This window comes from Artibeus jamaicensis, unplaced genomic scaffold (assembly GCF_021234435.1).
Source record: "Artibeus jamaicensis isolate MK-2021 breed Jamaican fruit bat unplaced genomic scaffold, CSHL_Jam_final scaffold_833, whole genome shotgun sequence".
NCBI lineage: Eukaryota > Metazoa > Chordata > Mammalia > Chiroptera > Phyllostomidae > Artibeus > Artibeus jamaicensis.
The window spans coordinates 7,561,858-7,581,683 of record NW_026522056.1 but is presented as its reverse complement, the minus strand read 5'-3'; the positions used below and the strand labels follow the sequence as shown (position 1 = coordinate 7,581,683).

Here is a 19,826-nt window from a genome sequence, read left to right as displayed (position 1 = left end):
TGGTTCTTCAATGTCTGGTACAATTTTTTATCTCCCATTTTCTTATATGCTGGGGTATTGTTGGCTGTCTACTCTGTTCATTAGTAGATTGGCCAGGTTTTTCTCCTGCGTGTAGGGGGAAGTGGAATCTGCTCCCTCTTACCTAGCCACTAAGGCCTTAATCTTATTTTTAATACTTTTGTCTTGTAAATATTAGAGTTAAGGTGATTTCCATACCAACATATTACAGTGTTGGAGTACTCTGAATTTCACTATACTTAACATTACCAATGATTTTTATACTTTATATTGATAATCAGCATCTTTTTATTTTGATTTGAAGAACCCTCATTAGTGTTTTTTAAATTTATATATTTATTTTTTTTTTAAATTTAATTTTTTTATTGATTATGCCATTACAGTTGTTTTATTCCCCCCTTCATTCCCCTTCACCCTACACCCCTGTCCCCACCATTACCCCCCCTTTAGTTTATGACCATGTGTCTCAAGTTCTTTAGATTCTATATTTCCCATACTATTCTTGCCCCCCCATCTATTTTCTATCTACCGTCTATGCTACTTATTTTCTGTACCTTCTCCCCCCTTGTCCTTCTCCCACTCCCCTGTTGCTAACCCTCCTTGAGATCTTCCTTTCTATGTTTCCACTCCTGATCTAGCTGTCCTTTTAGTTTGCTTTTGTTTTAGGTGTGGTTGTTAATAACTGTGAGTTTGCTGTCCTTTCACTGTTCATGTTTTTTTCACTTCTTTTTCTTAGATAAGTCCCTTTAACACTTCATATAATAAGGGCTTGGTGATGATGAACTCCTTGAATTTGGTCTTATCTGAGAAGCACTTTATCTGTCCTTCCATTCTAAATGAAAGTTTTGCTGGATAGAGCAATCTTGGTTGTAGGTCTTTGGATTTCATGACTTGGAATACCTCTTTCCAGCCCCTTCTTGCCTGTAAGGTCTCTTTTGAGAAATCAGCTGACAGTCTGATGGGAACTCCTTTGTAGGTGACAGTCCCCTTAGCTCTTGCTGCTTCTAGGATTCTCTCCTTCATTTTAATCTTGGCTAACGTAATGATGATGTGCCTTGGTGTGTTCCTTCTTGGGTCCAACTTTTTTGGGACTCTCTGAGCTTCCTGGATTTCCTGGAAGTCTATTTCCTTTGCCAGATTAAGGAAATTCTTCTTTATTATTTGTTCAAATAAGTTTTCCACTGGTGGCTGTTCCTTTCCCTCTTCTGGTACCCCTATAATTCGGATGTTGGAGCATTTAAAGATGTCCTGGAGGTCCTAAGCCTCTCCTCATTTTTTTAAATTCTTGCTTCTTCACTCTTTTCTGTTTGGCCATTATTTGCTTTCTTCTGGTCCACTCCATTGATTTGAGTCCCAGTTTCCTTTTCATTGCTATTGGTTTCCTGTGCAATTCCATTCATTTCAATTAGTTTCGCCTTCATATGTTTCTCTAATCTGTGGCTATAATCAACCAGTTCTGTGAGGATCCTGATCACCAGTGTTTTAAACTGTGCATCTGAGAGTTTTGCTATTTCTTCATTGCTTATATTTATAGGCTCTGGGGCTTTGAGATCTTTTTGAGCCATTTTTGGTCTGTTTGCGCCCGTTTAGTGTGAGGAGTAGAGCCTTGGACTCCCAGGTTGCTGGGTTGTGACGCTGTATGTGGGGGCGTGGTCAGAGCGAGGAAATGGTGGCGTCCTCTGCTGCTGCTCATTGCTGGGCCTGCTGGGTCCTGTCTAATCCACTCCCTTGCTTGTCTATCCGCGCACAAATGTGAGACCACAGTCAACCCGCAGCCCTGCTCCCTTGCTGTTTCCTAGAGGTTGCTCGCTGTGTCGCTCACTAGGTCCAACCCTGCGCCTGGATTGCACGCACCTGAGTCCCTCTGACCGAGTTTTCCTGTGCAACCCTGCTCCGCCAGCTGCTGGTTTTGCTCCTCTTACCGGTTAGGCTGAAGGATTTGTTGTTATCAGACTTTCGAAAAGTTCAATTTTCTGTGTGCTGGCTGTGTTTTCTGTTGCTAATATTTAGTTGTCTCTAAACTTAGTTGTGTGAGAAAGCACGGTATCTCAACCTATGCCTCCATCTTGGCGGAAGTCCTCATTAGCATTTTTTAAAGATAGGTCTAGTGGTGATGAACTCCTTCAGCTTTTGTTTTTCTGGAGAAGTCTTATCTTTTCTTAATTTCTGAAGGACATCTTTACTAGGTATAGTATTGTTGGTTGGAAAGTGATTTTTCTTCTGGCACTTAGAGAATGTCATCTCACTCTCTCTTGGCCAGCAAAGATTTGCTGAGTGATCTACTTATACTCTTATATGGGTTCCCATTTATGGAATAATTACTTTTACTGCTTTCAGAATGTTCTCTTTGTGTTCACTTTTGACAGTTTGTTTATAATATTTCTTTTGAATATCTCCCTATGTTTAATCTATTTAGAGTTCTTTTGGCTTTGTGTACATTTCCTTTCCCTGATTTGGGAAATTTTCTGTTATTATTTTTTTTAAATAGGCTTATGTTCCTTTTTCTTTCTCTGCTCCTTCTGGGACTTGCATAATGCGTATACTATTTCTTTTGATGGTATCTCACAAGTATCGTAGGTTTTCCTTTTTTTAATTTTTCAGGTTTTCTGAATGGATGATTTCAAGTCCATTGGATGGATGTTTCTAAGTCCATTGTTTCTTGTACTTGATCAACTGTACTTCTGAGGGCCTTTATATGGAATTTTTCAGTTTAGTCATTTTATTTTTCAGATACAGAATTTCTGTCTGGTTCTTTTGAAAAACCATTTCTCTCTGTATTAAACTTCTCATTTTATTCATCTATTGTTTTCCTGATTTTTATTTATTTGTCTCTCTGTTCTCTCTTATATCCACTGAGCTTAAGATGATTAAGAAGATTAAGATGATTAAGAAGCTAGTCATCAAGTCAGCCCACATGGTTTGGGGGGCCTCTCAGATCCTTCCTATGTGTATGCTTACTTCACTTATCTTATTCCATCATTGTGGAGAAATTAGGATTGGATGCCTTCTCTAATCCCCCAAAGCTCATCCAGAGGCAGAGAGGCTCCCATTTGCTTCACCTAAGGCAGTGCCCTGAAGTGTTCAAGGCTGTCTGACTTTTCCCAGTTTAGGAGAGTCAAACCAGCTGCTGATATCCATGTGTTGAGTGCAGGATTGTGCATGCCATTGGTGGCCTATGTGTACCACTGGCTGGGGAGAGTGGATGCCAGCTCTAGGGTATGTGTTTGGAATACTGGGGGTGTTTGTTGGCTACTTGTGGGTGTCCTTACTGGAGAGGATCCTATTGGTTCATGACTGGGGCTCTCAGTGGCATCCTGAGCAAGTTAACAGGATATATGGTTGACCTCTGCAATCTACACACTGTTGCTGTGAGACCCCATTCCCTTTCCCCATTCCTAGGTGTCCCCAGAGTGTCCAACTGTGCCAATTTCCTGAGTGTTCTGGGTGGGGTAGGACAATAAAGTACCTCCTGGACAGTGTCTCAAAGGCTGGGGAAACCAGCCTCTCCTATTACTTCCACTATCCCTGTTGGAGAAATCACAAGCCCAAGAGGGTCTCTGTTGGGTTTGTGCTGTGGCACCTTGCAGGAGGGTCGATGTGGGTAAAGTGAAACTGTTATTCTTGCCCTCTACAATGCACCAATGTGGGTTCATCATTTGTAACAAATATACCACTCTAGTCAGAGAGGCTGATAATGGCACAAGCTTTGCATGTGTGGGGCAGGGGTTATAAAGGAAATCTCCATACTTTCCCCTCATATTTTCTGCGATACTTAAACTGCTCTAAAAAATTAATTTTTAATAGTAAATTAAATTAAAATAACTTAAAAATGGCCATATATGCACATTTACAAAAGGAAACATATTCTCAAGAAACAAGTGTTAACACTTTTTCATTGTATTTATATGTATTTTCCTCTACCAACAATTCTGATCACTGGTTTTGATTTGATTGTTCAACTCATATGTTGTGTTTTGTCTTTTTATCTAAAATTTGTGTAGGTAGCAAATACATGTTGAAAACATGAGAAAGACCATACAGAAAACTTATTCTGGGGAAGGGGATATGTGTGAGTTTTATATAAACTGGGCCTGTAGGATGTTGGAAATCTTCAACAAATTTGATTTAGTTGGCATAGGATAATGAGAAGTTGGGGTTTGAATTGAAGAAAGGATTTTCTTTAAGGGAAGCTCTATGTTTCTTGCCCAAAGCAGGCGTACAGAAAGGGAACTCTGAAGCTATCAGCTAAAGAGTAAGCACTGAAGGAGTTACTTTAATTGGAGAAGTTACTTTATTTACAATTGTTTGCAGTGTGGTATATGAAATGAACTTCCTGTTTCCTTAAATTTTTTTCTTTTAAAATCTACAAACTTTTTTCTAAATAATTATGGTGTACACTTTGTTTTGTAAATGGTTGCTGATATCTGCGTTAAGGATGGCATATGGAGAAACCCAAGGCTGCATATCCGAGCATAGCCATGATGCGTTACAATTAATTTTTATATTAATTCCTCAGCTCTCCTTTTTTCCTTTCTTTTACATAATTATGGAGGTCTGATTGTCTTTGAGTTTATCACATCTCTCATAAGCATTACCCACTCATTTTTGCACAGTAAAGTCAATGCAGTGCTTAGGTAGTTAAGAAGAAGAATTTCTTCACTGATCTTAGCAACTTAAAAAAATTGGATCGAAATTCAAAGCCTGAAGGGAAAGAAAACTTGAGTATCATTGATATGTAATCTTATGTTTCTTTTTCCTTCTAGTTGAAACCAGTTGGCACAGTTTGCAGGAAATCAGTTGATGAAGACTGTGACTTTACTGAATATTGCAATGGATATAACTCACATTGTGTGAGGAACACTTTTGCACGCGATGGACTAAGTTGTAGTTCAGGTGAAGCCCACTGTTTTAAAGGAAAATGTCGGACATTTGATAAACAGTGTAAAAGTTTAATTGGAGGAGGTAATGGCCATATTTTCTTTTTAATTTATAAATTATTCTAGGTCTGTTCTTCAGCTCTACAGAACAAAAATGTAGATAAAATTTCTTAATGAGGAAAGTCTTGCCTATTAAAGGAAATAAAACTTTCTTGAATATGTAAAACAAACAGAAAAACTCCTGTAAATTTGTATGGAATTCTTATTTGCAAGTGGAAGAACACTCCAGTAGAAATGCAGCTTCTCAAAATGTTATGTAGAAGTTGAAGTGATGGATTGTGGTTTAGACTTAAGTGAAAAAAAGAGTTTTTACTAGAATAAAGCAGGGCTAGTCACTGATTGTGTGCACTTCAAGACAGGGTCTATACAAGGAGGCTTGCTGAAGAGTGAGGGCTTTCACTAGTCCAGTCCAGCTTGATAGCTTCCTATATATATATATGGGCCATTAGCTTTGCTGAAATACCATACATTTTCCCGCACATATCCTTTGAGAGAGAGAAATTTTTTATTCTCAGTCCTCTATGCCTTCCTTAGGTCAGAAGAGAAAATTCTAAGTATTGTCTAGATCAATGTGAATGTCAGGAATTTAAGAAGGAGATGAGATAGAGGTTTTGGTAATTATAATTTCATTCTTATTTCTGTAGAATCATAATTGTGCCATCTGTCAAGATACTGGTTGCATTAGGATAGTATTTAAAGCATAATTCAGCTAACAATAAATTATAAGCAAAATCAGGAAAAACAGAAAAGTATATTCCAGATTCAACCTTTCCCTATGTAAAACCAGGAAGATAAATCTCCGTGCTGGACAGATATTTTTAATGTTAGATAGTGGATGTTAGTTACCTCGGTGTTCATTTTACCTAGGTAATTTTTCTTAATGTTTCTTTAGTATTAGCAGTGATTTTTAAAGCCCTCAGTGAGAAACTGTTTGTGAATAAGTACAATAATTGTCTTTTAAAATAGTATAACTTTCTTTTTGGAGGAAAGTATAACAGCTAAAGCATCTTGATTTTGAATGAATGTCTGTCCAATCCAAGTGATCACTTGTGTTAATGCATCTAGGACAGGATAAGTCTGGGCCTGGCTATCAGGCAACTGTTGCACTTATTTTTGAAACACAGTCCCATTTTTTGAAGCTCCCTGAAGAGCATGGAGGCCATAGGCAGCTGTTGAAAATTTGTCCTCACAAAAGAAGCCTCAAAGAATGCACCTCCTCCAACAGCACTGCAGGAGACTAAGTGGACTGCTTTAAGAAAAGGAAAAACAAAGAGTGAGAGAGGGAAGAAAACAGGTATGAAGGAAGTAAAGTGCCAATGGATAAGTACCTATCAGTAATAATGTGAAATATAAATGGATTAAATTCTCCAATCAAAAGACATAGAATACCTGAATGGATAAGAAATCATGACCCACACATATGCTACCTACAAGAGACCCATTTCAGAACAAAAGATCTATACAGACTGAAAGTGAAGGACTGAAAACAAATTTTCTAAGCAAACAGAAAAAAATGCTGGGGTAGTAATACTTATATCAGACAAAATAGACTTTGAAATGTGGGCCATAAAGAAAGACCCAGAAGGTCACTTCATAATACTCAAGGGGACAGTCCATCAAGAAGACATAAGCATTGTAAATATATATGCATCCAACATAGGAGCACCCGAGTATATAAGGAAAATCTTGGAGGACTTCAAGAAGGATATTGACAGCAACACAATTATAGTAGGGGATTTCAATACCCCATTGTCAAAAGTGAGTATGTCTTTCAAAAAAAATATCAACAAAGATATTGTGGCACTGAACAAAGCCCTGGATGAAATGGACTTAACTGATATATATATATATATATATATATATATATATATACACACACACACACACACACACACACACACACACATATGTACAGAACCTTTCATCCCAAAGAAGCAAGATACAATACACGTTCTTTTCAAATGCACATGGAACATTTTCAAAAATGGATCACATGATAGGACACAAAACAAGCCTCAACAAACTCAAGAAAACTGAAATTCCATCAAGCATTTTCTCTGATCACAAGGGACTGAAACTGACCAACCTCAAGGAAAAACTCAAAAACACTCAAACTCATGGAGAGTGAAGCATGCTATGAAACAGTAAATGGGTCAAGACTGAGATCAAGGAAGAAATCAAAAAGTTTCTGGTAACAAATAAAAATGAACTCACAACAATTCAAAATTTATGGGACACAGTGAAGGTAGTCCTGACAGGAAGTTCATAATGATAGAGGCCTACCAAAAAAAGATAGAAACATATCAAATATACAACCTATCCCTACACCTACAATAGCTGGAGGAACAACAACAAAGACAGCCCAGAGCAAGCAGAAGGAAGAAAATAAGTAAGATTAGAGCAGAATTAAACAACATAGAGACTAAAAGCACAATTCTAAGGATCAGTAAATATAGGAGCTGGTTCTGTGAAAAAAATAAACGATATCAACAAGCCTTTAAGTAGACTTAATCAAGAAAAAAAGAAAGACGACCCAAATAAACACAATTCAAAATGAGAGATTACAACTAATACCAAAGAAATACAAAGGACTGCAAGAAATTACTATGAAGAACTATATGCCAAGAAATTTGAAAACCTAGGTAAAATGGACAAATTTTTAGAAAAATATAATCTTCCAAAACTCAATGAAGAAGAAGCAGAAAGTTTGAACAGACCGATAACAGCAGACAAAATTGAAGCAGTAATCAAATTCTGCTGACACCCACAAAACCCTGGACCAGATGGTTTCACAGGAGAATTTTACAAAGCATTTAAGGCAGAGCTAACGACCACCCTCCACAGATTACTTTTAAAATTACAAGAGGATGGAAGACTCCCAAACTCTTTTTATGAAGCTAGCATCATCCTAATCTCAAAACCAGATAAGGACATAACAAAGAAAAAAAATTACAGGCCAATATTGCTGATGAACATAGATGCTAAAGTCCTCAACAAAATATTGACAAACTGCATCCAGCAATATATTAAAAAGATCATACACAATGATCAAGTGGAATTTATCATTGATCCAGGGATGCAAGGATGATACAATATTTGCATATCAATTAATGTAATACATCACATAAACAAAATAAAAGACAAAAATCACATGATCATATCAATAGATGCAGAAAAAGCATTTGATAAGGTACAGGACCCATTTATGATAAAAGCACTCAGCAAAGTGAAAATAGAGGGAGCATTCCTCTACATAATAAAGGTCATATATGAGAGACCTACAGCCAACGTCAGACTCATGGGTAAAAACTAAAAGCTTTCCCACTAAGATCAGGAACAAGAGAAGGATGTCTGCTTTCACCACTCCTATTCAACATAGTATTGGAAGTCCTAGCCACAGCAATCAGAAAAAAAAGACAAAAAAGGCATCTAAATTGGAAAAAAGGAAGCAAAACTGTCATTGTTTGCAAATGACATGACAGTGTACATAAAAAATCCTATAGACTCCACCAAAAAACTGCCTGACCTAATAACTGAATTTGGCAAAACAGCTGGATACAAAGTCAATATTCAGAAATCAAAGGCATTTTTGTACACCAACAATGAAATATCAGAAACAGAAATCAGGAAAAAATCCCATTTGATATAGCAACAAGAAAAATAAAGTACCTAAGAATAAACCTAGTCAAGGAGGTAAAAGACCTGTACTCTAAAAACTACGCAACACTGAAGAAAGAAATTAAGGAAGACAGAATCAAATGAAAGCATGTGCCATGTTCCTGGATTGGAAGAATTAATGTCATCAAAATGTCTAAACTGCTGAAAGGAATTTATAGACTTAACACAATCCCTATTAAAGCACTAATGACATATTTCACAGATGTAGAATACTTCAAAAATTTATATGGAGCCATTAATGACCTCGCATAGCTGCTGCAATTTTGAGAGAGAAGAACAAAGTAGGAGGGATCACAATTCCTAATATCAAACTGTATTACAAGGCCACTGTAATCAAAACAGCCTGATAATGGCATAAGAACAGACACAGACCAATGGAACAGAACAGAGAGCCTAGAAATAAACCCAAGTTTCTATGGTCAATTAATATTTGACAAAGGGGGCAGCAGCATAAAATGGAGTAGAAATCACCTCTTCAACAAATAGTGTTGGGAGAACTGGACAGCTACATACAAAAAAAAATGAAACTTGAGCACAGACTTACACTATTCACAAAAATAAATTTAAGGTGGGTAAAAGGCTTAAATATGTCATGACACCATATGAGTTGTAGAGGAAACACAGGGAGGAAAATCTCAGATATTCCACACAGCAGTATTTTCACTGATATGTTCCCTAGAGCAAGGGATATAAAGGAAAGAATAAACAAATGGGACCTCATCAAAATAAAAGGCTTCTTCATGGCTAAAGAAAACAGCATTAAAATGGAAAGAGAACCAACTGTATGGGAAGACATATTTGCCAATGATACCTTGGAAAAGGGTTTGATCTCCACGATATATAAAGAACTCACATGAGTCCAATCCACAAAGACAAAGAACCCAATTTAAAATGGGCAAAAGAGCTGAACAGACACTTCTCCAAGGTGAGTGGCCCAGAGGGCCCAGAGACATAGGGCCCAGAGGGACATATGAAAAGATGGGTCTAGAGACATATGAAAAGATGCTCAGCATCACTACCCATCAGAGAGATGCAAATTAAAACCACAAGATACCACCTTACGCCGGTCAGAATGGCCAGCATAAAAAAATCAACAAACAGCAAGTGTTGGAGAGGATGTAGAAAAATGGGAACCTTAGTGCAATGTTGCTGGGAATGCAGACTGGTACAACCATTGTGGAAAACAGTATGGAGTTTTCTAAAAAACTAAAAATGGACCTACCTTTTGATCCAGCAATTCCACTGCTGGGATTATATCCTAAGAACCCTAAAACACTAATCCATAAGAACCTATGCACCCCAATGTTCCTAGTAGCACAATTTACAATTGCCAAGTGCTGGAAGCAACCTAAGTGCCCATGAGTAAATGTATGAAAAAGTTGTGGTACATTTACACAATGGAATACTATGCTGCAGAAAGAAAGAAGGAGCTCCTACTCTTTATGATAGCATGGATTGATCTGGAGAGTATTATGCTAGGTGAAAGACAAACACTGTATGATGTCACCGTTAAGTGGAACTTAATCAACAAAACAAGGAAGCAAGCAAAATATAACCAAAGACACTGAAATTGTGAACAGGCTGACAGTAACCAGAGAGGAGGTCAGAGGGGATAATGGGTGGAAAGGGATGGAATGTTTTCAGGAACAACTATAAAGGATACATGGACAAAACCAAGGGTGGGGATGGAATCAAAGTAGGGAGGTGCGGATGGTTGGGGTAGAGTGGAGTGCTGGGGCATAAATGGAGACAACTGTACTTGAACTACAATGAAATAATTTTTAAAAAAGTAAATTTGCCTCCAATGATCACAGTATATCAATCTAAACTACCTATAATTCTTTGACTACATTATTTATGGAGGCCTGTCATAAACACAAGGTACTAAAAATGTCTTGGGGAGGGTTTTATGTAATTCTGGAGTAGGCATTACCTTTCCAATGTAAAAACCACATATAATTTATAGGCAACAACCAAGACAAATCTTATCCCATAGACTTAATACAAATCATTATTACACCAAATTATTGGTTTCTGTACAAAATATGCCTCTGGCATAATGTTGAAAGACAGCTTCTGTATGAAGCATTATCATCCAAAGTAGAGAAACATATGGCAAAAGACCTTAAATTTAAGCATTTACTTTTTAAAAATTAGATCAGTAATATACCTCAAGTGGGAATGTACCACCTTTTTCTAAGTTCTTTACCAAATTTTGTTTCTGTAAAAGACCGGCTGCTACAGCATGTTCTTCAGTGTTATTTCTCAACTTAAAGAAACTCCCTCTTCTAGGCATAAAATAAATGTTAAAGTTTTTGTGTCATTAATTTGGTGGTGATGATTGTCATCTAGAAAGTCAAAATCTAATTAGTAAAGTGACAGACATTAATAAAAAGATCTGTCACCAAACTGAGTGGTGTGGCTCCTGAAGGTATGTGAGTACTCATTCAGCAGTTATATCAAGGTTTCTCAACCTCAGAATTACTGATACTTTAGGCCCAGACATTCCTTTGTTGTGGGAGGTGGGGGCGAGAGGGATCGTCCTGTGCATTGTGGAATACTTGAAGCATCGTTGGCCTTTGCTGACTAGATACAATGCCTGAAGACATTTTTCATTATGATAACTTGAAATTGACACTGGTCTTTAGCAAGTAAAATCAGGGATGCTGTTAAACATCCCACAATGCAAAGAACATTTCCTGCAACAAAAATTATCTGGCCCCAAATGTAAGGGCTTACTAACACCATCTTACTGTTTTCTGGCTGTTTTGTAATTTCATTGGGAGGAAATATTTGCATAGCCTATATCTGATAAGAAATTCATTCTCAGAATATATAGAAAACTCCTAAAATTCAACCACAAAAACCAAATAGCTCAAATAAAAAATGAGCAAAGACTTGCATAGACATTTCTCTAAAGAAAATATACAAATGGCCAATAAGCACATGAAAAGAAGTTCAACACTACTAATAATTAAGAAATGAAAATTAAAACTACAATAACATACCACCTCACATGCATTATGATAGCTACTATTAAAAAAAAAACAAACCAAAAATGACGTGTTGGTGAGGATGTCAAGATATGGGAACCCGTGTGCCTTGGTGATGAGAATATGAAATGGTACATCCCCTGTTGAAAATACTGCAGAGGCCTCTTAGAAAATTAAAAATAGAATTAGCACATGATGAGTAATTCCTTTTCTGGTATGTACGCCCAAACTGAAAATAATGTCTGTAGGGGATACTTGTACACTCATGTCGAGAGCATTATTTTCAAGAGCAAAAACTTGGAAGCAACCCAAAGGTGCACTGACAGATAAATGGATAAAGCAAAATGTGACATCTACATATAAACAAGAAATATATCAAAGTATTATTCAGCTTTCAGAAGGTGGTAATTTTGCATATGTGACATCATGGATGAACCTTGTTAAATGAAATAAGCTAGTCACAAAAAGAAACACTGTGTGATTTCACTGATATGAAGTACCTAGCACAGTCAAAATCATAGTCACAGAAAATAGAATGGCAGTTGCGAGTGGCTTGGGGAAGGGAGGAAGGGGGAGTCATTGTTAGGCAGCGATGGAGTTTCAGTTTTAAAGGATGCAAAGAGTCATGGACTAGCAGTGATGGCTCCACAGCACTGGGAATGTACCTAACACCACTGAGCAGCACACTTAAAATGCTGTACGTGGTCAACTTTGTATTATGTCTATTTTAACACAGTCAGAAATCTGGAAAACCAAACAAAATACCTAATGCATTTGATATTTAGAAACTGTCTCTAAGATTCTTTAAAATAACCCAGCTAAATATTTTTAAAGCTTCATTGCATCATTTACTTATTCTGAAGCCCATCAGCTAGTAGTGTTTTACTCTTTTAACATCATGTTTTCTGCATTTACATCTAAATCTTTGATTTCTTGAAGCTAGGAAATGATTTTTTTCCCATCTTCTGTTCTTCCTTGGACATATAAAACAGACCAAATACATAATAAATACATGTGGATTTTTTTGAAAGGAGGGCTGTGTACGCCACCACAATGCTGATGTCACTCACTTTAGCATTTTGTGTAAGGAGGTCTAATGGTTATGAGCTCCTTCAGCTTTTGATTATATATCTCCTTAATTTTTGAAGGGTAGTTTTGCCCAGGAGAGTATTCTTTGTTGGCATCTTTTTTTCCTATTCAGCACTTTGAATGTGAGGAATTCATTCTTTTCATGGCTGAATTCTATTCTGTTGTATATATACATATACACACACACAGTGTCTTTTACATTAAGCTGTTGGTAGACACTTATGTTGTTTATGTATCTTGGATATTGTGAACCAGGCTGCAATGAACATGGGGTGCAGCTGTTTCTGTGAGATCCTGATTTCAATTCTTTTGAATATATACCCAGAAGTGGAATTGCTGGATCTACTTAGTCCTATTTTTTAAGTTTTTGAGGAACCTCCATACTGTTTTCCATAGTAGTTGCCCCAGTTTATATGCCCATCTACAGTGCTACTGGGTTTCATAGCTTCAGCCCGGGCACCCAAGTGTAGGTCTCCATTTGGCTGCAGCCCCTATTTTACACTGGGAGATGTATTTATCAGACCCTCTGCCCCCCCAGCCAGAGCCTGTTTTATTATATTTTGCTATTCCTAAGCTCCATTAGACATGGCAGTGATAGCTGGTACTTGGAGTATTTATGCATGGAGCATTTTATGGAATTAGACCTTTTCTCTCCCTGTCTCATACATATAATCACAGGGAACCAAGATGCTATATTTTTATTATACTTTACACTTCAGCTACTGGTCAGACTTAGGAATACCTGCTTGTAATATTCTTGAGCATTGAGATCAATGTGACACAGTGCAGGACACTGGGTTTCCTTACCCATAAGCAGAAACACAGATACCCGCCTAGCTTTATCGCAGCCTTGCTTCCGGTAATAAAATGTGGTGGGAAAGACTGTGAATTGCAAAATACAAGGGATTAACAATGAAGGTGAACAAGTATATAAAAGTATACAAAATTAATGCCTTACTTTTAGAGAATCTTCTTGCCGTGTAGGAAACAAACCAAACAGAAGCACCCCCTGCAAAACAAATGAAGCCCCTCAGGTATTGATCTTTACTTGGCCCTATCAGGTAAAAAATGCGTTCTCTTGATCTCAGAATCTTCAGAACTACCTTCTCAGAGTCTCCTTCAAGACCATTCCCACCCATAGCAGGTCATTGCCACTCCTCATGTGACTAGATGTTGGCATAGCCTGTCAAGGAACTTCCACCCTCAGAGTTCAGGGAACCCCATTGACTTAAGTGCTGCTGTAAGAGTATCAAATTTCTGTCCTGAAGTGTCCCAAACTTTTGATCATTGTCTTTCTTTGTTCACTTGGGTTTTGTGGTGACCCCATTTCGAAGCCTGCCAAATGAGAGCGACCGGAGGGGAAAGGGGAGGGAATTCCAGGGGAAAAAGGGGAAGTATTTACAGGAACTAGTATAAAGGACACATGGACAACAACTAAGGGGGGTGGAAATGGGAGGGAGGTGGGGGACACGGGGGTGGGGGGGTGGGCTGGGATGGGAGTAAAAGACAGAATACTGTACTTGAAAAATAATTAAATAAAAAAAAAGAAAAAAGAATAGGAAAGTTGATACCTATATGCTTAAATCTCTCAGGCCCCAGGAAAATTGGGTGGTAGAACTGCAGCAGGCACAATTTTGGTAGGAAAAGAAAATTCTGGCCAGGAGTAAATCTGCCAGGTCAGTGGACCTGGGGTGTCAAGAAAACAATGAAGAAATACCTGCCATCCTGAGCCTAAAAAATTGAGCTGAAAAGGCCACTGTTGAGGATGTTGGGTTGTTCAGCGTGGTGGCTTTCTGACCTGCTTCCCACGCACTTGAGGAAACTGGGGCGGGGGGGCGGGGATTGGCGAAGCTGCTAAGATGGCACTGCAGAGCGAGGTTTCATACAGCAATGACCCGTCCCTAACTAACATGTAGTGTTTGGTTCCTTACGGATTTTCCTCGCAATCAAGTTTAATGTTTTTGATGCATTAAGATGTTATTGGATTATTATGTTTTTGTTTCCCTACCCCCTTAAATTTTCTACCATCCCAATCTTGGCCCCATATAGAATTTGGGAGAACCCTCACATTTAAATTAGATTGAAGCAAAACAGTGTTTTGATTGGAGTAAAGCAAACAAAAGCCAATTATCGGGTGAGTTCAAGAGAAGGTCTTTTCAAAAGAAAAGAGGCTGATTATGGTGGATTCTGCTCACACATCTGTTTTGACTATTTGGTAGCACCCTGAATATGTATGGATTATATCTTTCAGGAGAGATAGTAAAAGTCTTAGATAATGTTCTCCAACTATGAAAATACGTAAAATTGCTAAAGGGAGGTCCCTTTTCAATTAATAGTAGTGACAACAGAAGATTGTTCTTATCACATTGGATTGACATGATCAACCCAATGAGCCTCTGAATCACCAAATCTGTGGAATGAAGCAGCTATCATGTACATTGGAATTATTTAAGGTTTAAAAATTAGACATAACTAAATATATAAAAGGGCTTAAGTAGATAAACATTGATGTTTTCCTAATTTTAAAATTCAACAGTTAATATTTAGTGATTGTTAGGATGCTTGGGAACAGAGATGAGGAATCTAGTACAGAAGAAGAGTTAAGTGATCCTTGGACTTCTTATCAGTATTTCATTATGGATATTACTTCATTTCTATTGTGTCTGGTGCAGAAGAAAGTGTAGCAGGCTTAAAATGGGGGGATCTTAATTTAATCCTGGATCTACTGCAACCCATTATTTAATGCTAGGTAATTATAAATCTCCCTAGGGATCACATTATGATTTCCAGAGGGAGTCTATTGTTTCTTTAATGATAATTGGAATTATGTATTATAATCTACATATTTTTTCTTTTAGCTTCTAGAGGTGCTCCATTTTATTGTTATGAAGAAATAAATTCAGCAGGAGATAGATTTGGAAACTGTGGCAATCAGTATTGTTCATTTCCGTATGTATTTAGACAATTCTAATTTGTTTGTAATGTAGGTTATATGTTTTTAGGATACCAGAATATATTATTACATGATCACTAAAATGATATTTTATACCAGGTTTTCTTTGTTCTATGATCTGAGAACAGCATATTACCCATTGCCTACAAATAACATGAGCTTATAATGTTCCAATGACCATAAAAATTGCCCGTTTATTGTTGTAATGAGGTAGATGTTGTGTTAAGTAGCTTATATGAGTGTATATTATAAATATGTTTAATGCATCAAACATATATAGTAAGAGTTATTCCATTTTTCACTAATAAAAATTTGAAGACCAGCAACCATTTACTTAAATATCAGAAGGTAATATAGGAGAGGTGAGGTCTGTCAGAGTGCAAAAATCACTAATTTTTTCCTTGCCACATTGTCTCGTTAAACAAAAGAGCCACATCATGCATAAGGAGGTGTGTTCAGAAAACTTTGCTGACAGAAAATTCTTGAAACATAGATTTAAGTTGGTAAAATGTGTTTTTAACTTAGATGTATTAGCAATCTATGTTAATAATAAGAGAATTTTTTATGCCTTATGTTTCTAGTAATTTGCTGTGTGGAAAATTAGTTTGTTCTTGGCCACATAAAAAATTAGTATCGCGTGCAAATTTATCTGTGATTTACACACACGTACGAGAGGAAACATGTGTATCTACATATCTACACACGGACAGGATACTCAAAGAGACATTATCGACATACAGTCAACCTGAAGATAGAGATGAAACATTTGTAGAAGATGGCACTACGTGTGGTCCTGGGATGGTAATTAATCTACAGAATTATAAGTGCTTTCAATACTTTATTATGTTTACACTCATTTTGACACTATGCCAACCAATGCATTTAACAACCTGATTGAGATATCATTTTTCCATAAAATTCACCTATGGTGTAAGTGTACAACTCATGGCTTTTGTTTAACTTATAGAGTTGCACAACCATCCAGTGTTAGAGTATACCATCACCTCTTCCCTCTTGCCCACTTGCCCATCCCTACCCGTAGGCAACACACCCAGTTTCCTCTATTATTAACATCTAACACTAATATGATATATATATTTTTGTAATGGTGGAGGTCTTGTAGAGTTATCCTTTTATGGGAGAGTGCCACCTACTGGCTAGCCTGGACATTTAAAAAAATGTTCCTCAAGGACCTAATCAAATTAGTTTTCCAGAAGTTTATCTTGCTAAGAGGACTTTTGGTACTGGACAATAAGAAAATAAAAATTCTAACCTCTTATATATGATTATATCTTTATAATCTGAAGATAACCTATTTTACATTTATTTCAGTGTACTCACTATTACTTTATTATTTAGATTTTTATGCCAATCTTTGGTAATATGAATTTGGAATTTTCTTCAATTTTTCTTATGTATTACCAATACACATGATCTGATCATTTGGCTGACTTTACATTTCACTTCCTTTTGCTTTGTTTTAGATGTGTGTCAGATTTAGGTGCCTAGAGATTCAATACAGGCTCAATACAAGGGCATGCCACAGTTCTAAACATTGCGGTGGCCATGGGGTAAGTAATTCCAATTTTCATTTTAAGCAACATGCTTTGAAAATTCAATAAACAGTTTGAAGATTTACAAAATTATTTGAATAATTATTTTATCATTTTCATACTACTTAGTGTTATTTAACAGTTTATAATTTATATTTTTAATATTATTTTGCAAAGAAACCTTGCCAAACTATTTATTACAGAAGATAAAATAGAAACATTTAAGATGATTCTGGATGTATAAAAAGTTAAATATGTGAGGTAGATATACTATACACACCATTTGGTATCATATCACCAAAATCACCCTATTTTCACAGAGTGAAGGCAGAAATCGGTAAATAAAGTTTATTAGAATTTTCTTGGTAGTCTTAGTTGTTAATTTAGAGTTTGGGATGTTTTGTGAAGCTGCTGACTACATGACAGTTAATAGTGTGTTATGGGTAATTACTGATTCTTGGGTTTGGCTGTGGGAGGAGTTGAAAGAATTTTAAAAAATGATTTGGCAACAGAAGCTGCATGCAATTTTTATTTATTTATTTATTCATTTTGTCATTTTACTATTTTTTGTTAATTTGATTTTTATTTTTTATGCCATTACAGTGCCTGCTTTTTCTCCCTTTCCCCACTGCCACCTAACGCTTCCTCTCCTTCCCAAGCCAATCCCTGTATTATTGCGGTCTGTGTCCATGGGTCCTTCACCATCTTTCATCCCACCTACCTTTTTGGCATCAACCTGTTTTTTCTAAAGATTTTACTTATTTATTTTTAGAGGGTAGGAAGGAAGGAGAGAGAGAGGGAGAGAAACATCAAGGTGTGGTTGCCTCTTACACACACTCCACTAGGGACCTGGTTGGCAAACCAGACCTGTGCCCTAGACTGGGAATTGAATCAGCAACCCTTTGGTTCATGGGCTGACACTCAATCCACTGAGCCACAACAGCCAGGAGGCAATAGTCTTTTATGTGTCTATGCTTCTATTACTATTTTGTTCATTGGTTTATTGTGTTCATTAGATTATATTCTATATATAGGTGAGATCATGTAGTATTTTTTTTCACTGACTGGCTTAATTCACTTAATATAATTTTCTCCTGGCCCATTCATGTTACTGAAAAATGTAAGAGTTTTTCTTTTTTTTACTGCTGTGTAGTATTTCACTGTATAAATGTGCTACAGGCTTTTTTATCCACTCATCTACTGAAGGGCACACTTTAGGCTGTTTCCAAATCTTGGCTATTGTGAATAGTGCTGCCATAAACATAGCATGCATAGGGTGCATATATTTTTTTTGCATTGGTATTTTGGGATCCTTGGAGTATATTCCCAAAAGTGGAATCACTGGGTGAAAAGAAAGTTCCATTTTTAGTTTTCTGAGGAAATTCCATACTATTTTCCACCATAGCTGTACCAGTCTGCATTCCCACCAATAGTGTACTAGGGTTCCCTTTTTTCCACATCCATGCCAGTACTTGTTTTTGTTGTTTTATTGATGACCAGCCATTCTGACAGATGTAAGGTGATATCTCATTGAGGTTGTAATTTGCATTTCTCTGACGATTAGCAATGTTGAGCATTTTTTTCACATGTCTATAGGAATTGTGCGTCCTCTTTGGAGAAGTGTCTATTCAGGTCTTTGCCTATTTTTTAATTGGTTTGTTTGTCTTCCTGGCATTGAGTTGTATTAGTTCTTTGTATATTTTGGAGAGTAAATCCTTGTCAGAGGTATCATTGGCAAAAATGTTCTCCCATACTGTGTTTTCCCGTTTTGTCCTGAGGTGGTTTATCTAGCTGTGCAGAAGCTTTTTAATTTGATCTAGTCACATTTGTCTATTTTCTGCCTTCTTTGCTGTGATTTAGGAGATATATTGGCAAAAATATTTCCACATTGAATATCAGAGATTTAACTACTTATGTTTTTTCTAAGATTTTTATGATTTTGTGACTTCCATTTAAGTCTTTTATCCATTTAAAAAATTTTTGGGTATGGTGTAAGTTCGTACTCTAGTTTAATTTTTTTGGATATGTAAGTCCAGTTTTCTCCAAATCATTTATTGAAGAGACTATCTTCGTTCCATTGTATGCTTTCACCACCCTTTTAAAGATCAGGAACAATACAGGAATGTCTGTTTTCACCACTCTTATTTGACACAGTCCTGGAAGTCCTAGCCTCAGCAATCAGACAACAAGAAAAAATAAAAGACACCCAAATTGTAAGGGAGGAAGTAAAGCTGTCATTGTTCACGGATGATATTTTATACATAGAAAACCCAACATAAAGATTCCAACAAATAACTACTAGACCTAACTAATGGATTTAGCAAAATAGCAAGATACAAAATTAATACACAGAAATTGATGACATTTTTATACACTAATAATGAGCTACGAGAAAGAGAAACTAAGAAAACAATTCCATTTACTCTTATGACAAAAAAAAAGGTACCTAGGGATAATTGTAGCCAAGGAGGTAAAAGACCTGTTCTTAGAAAACTATAGGCCACTGAAGAAAGAAATTGAGGAAGATACACATAAGTGGAAGCATATACCATGTTCATGGACTGGAAGAATTAACATCATTAAAATAGTCATTCTGCCCACAGCA

General features: G+C 36.7%; 1 protein-coding gene across 1 annotated transcript in view; it reads left to right on the top strand.

Moving 5' to 3' along the window:
* Positions 1 to 19,826, top strand: part of LOC119065025 (disintegrin and metalloproteinase domain-containing protein 5-like) — a 63,056-nt gene that overhangs the window by 37,787 nt on the left and 5,443 nt on the right. Inside the window, exons 14-17 of the mRNA XM_053660078.1 lie at positions 4,782 to 4,980; positions 15,574 to 15,664; positions 16,250 to 16,469; positions 17,153 to 17,239. Coding sequence (XP_053516053.1) covers positions 4,782 to 4,980; positions 15,574 to 15,664; positions 16,250 to 16,469; positions 17,153 to 17,239 — 597 coding nt within the window. The remainder of the gene's footprint in view (positions 1 to 4,781; positions 4,981 to 15,573; positions 15,665 to 16,249; positions 16,470 to 17,152; positions 17,240 to 19,826) is intronic.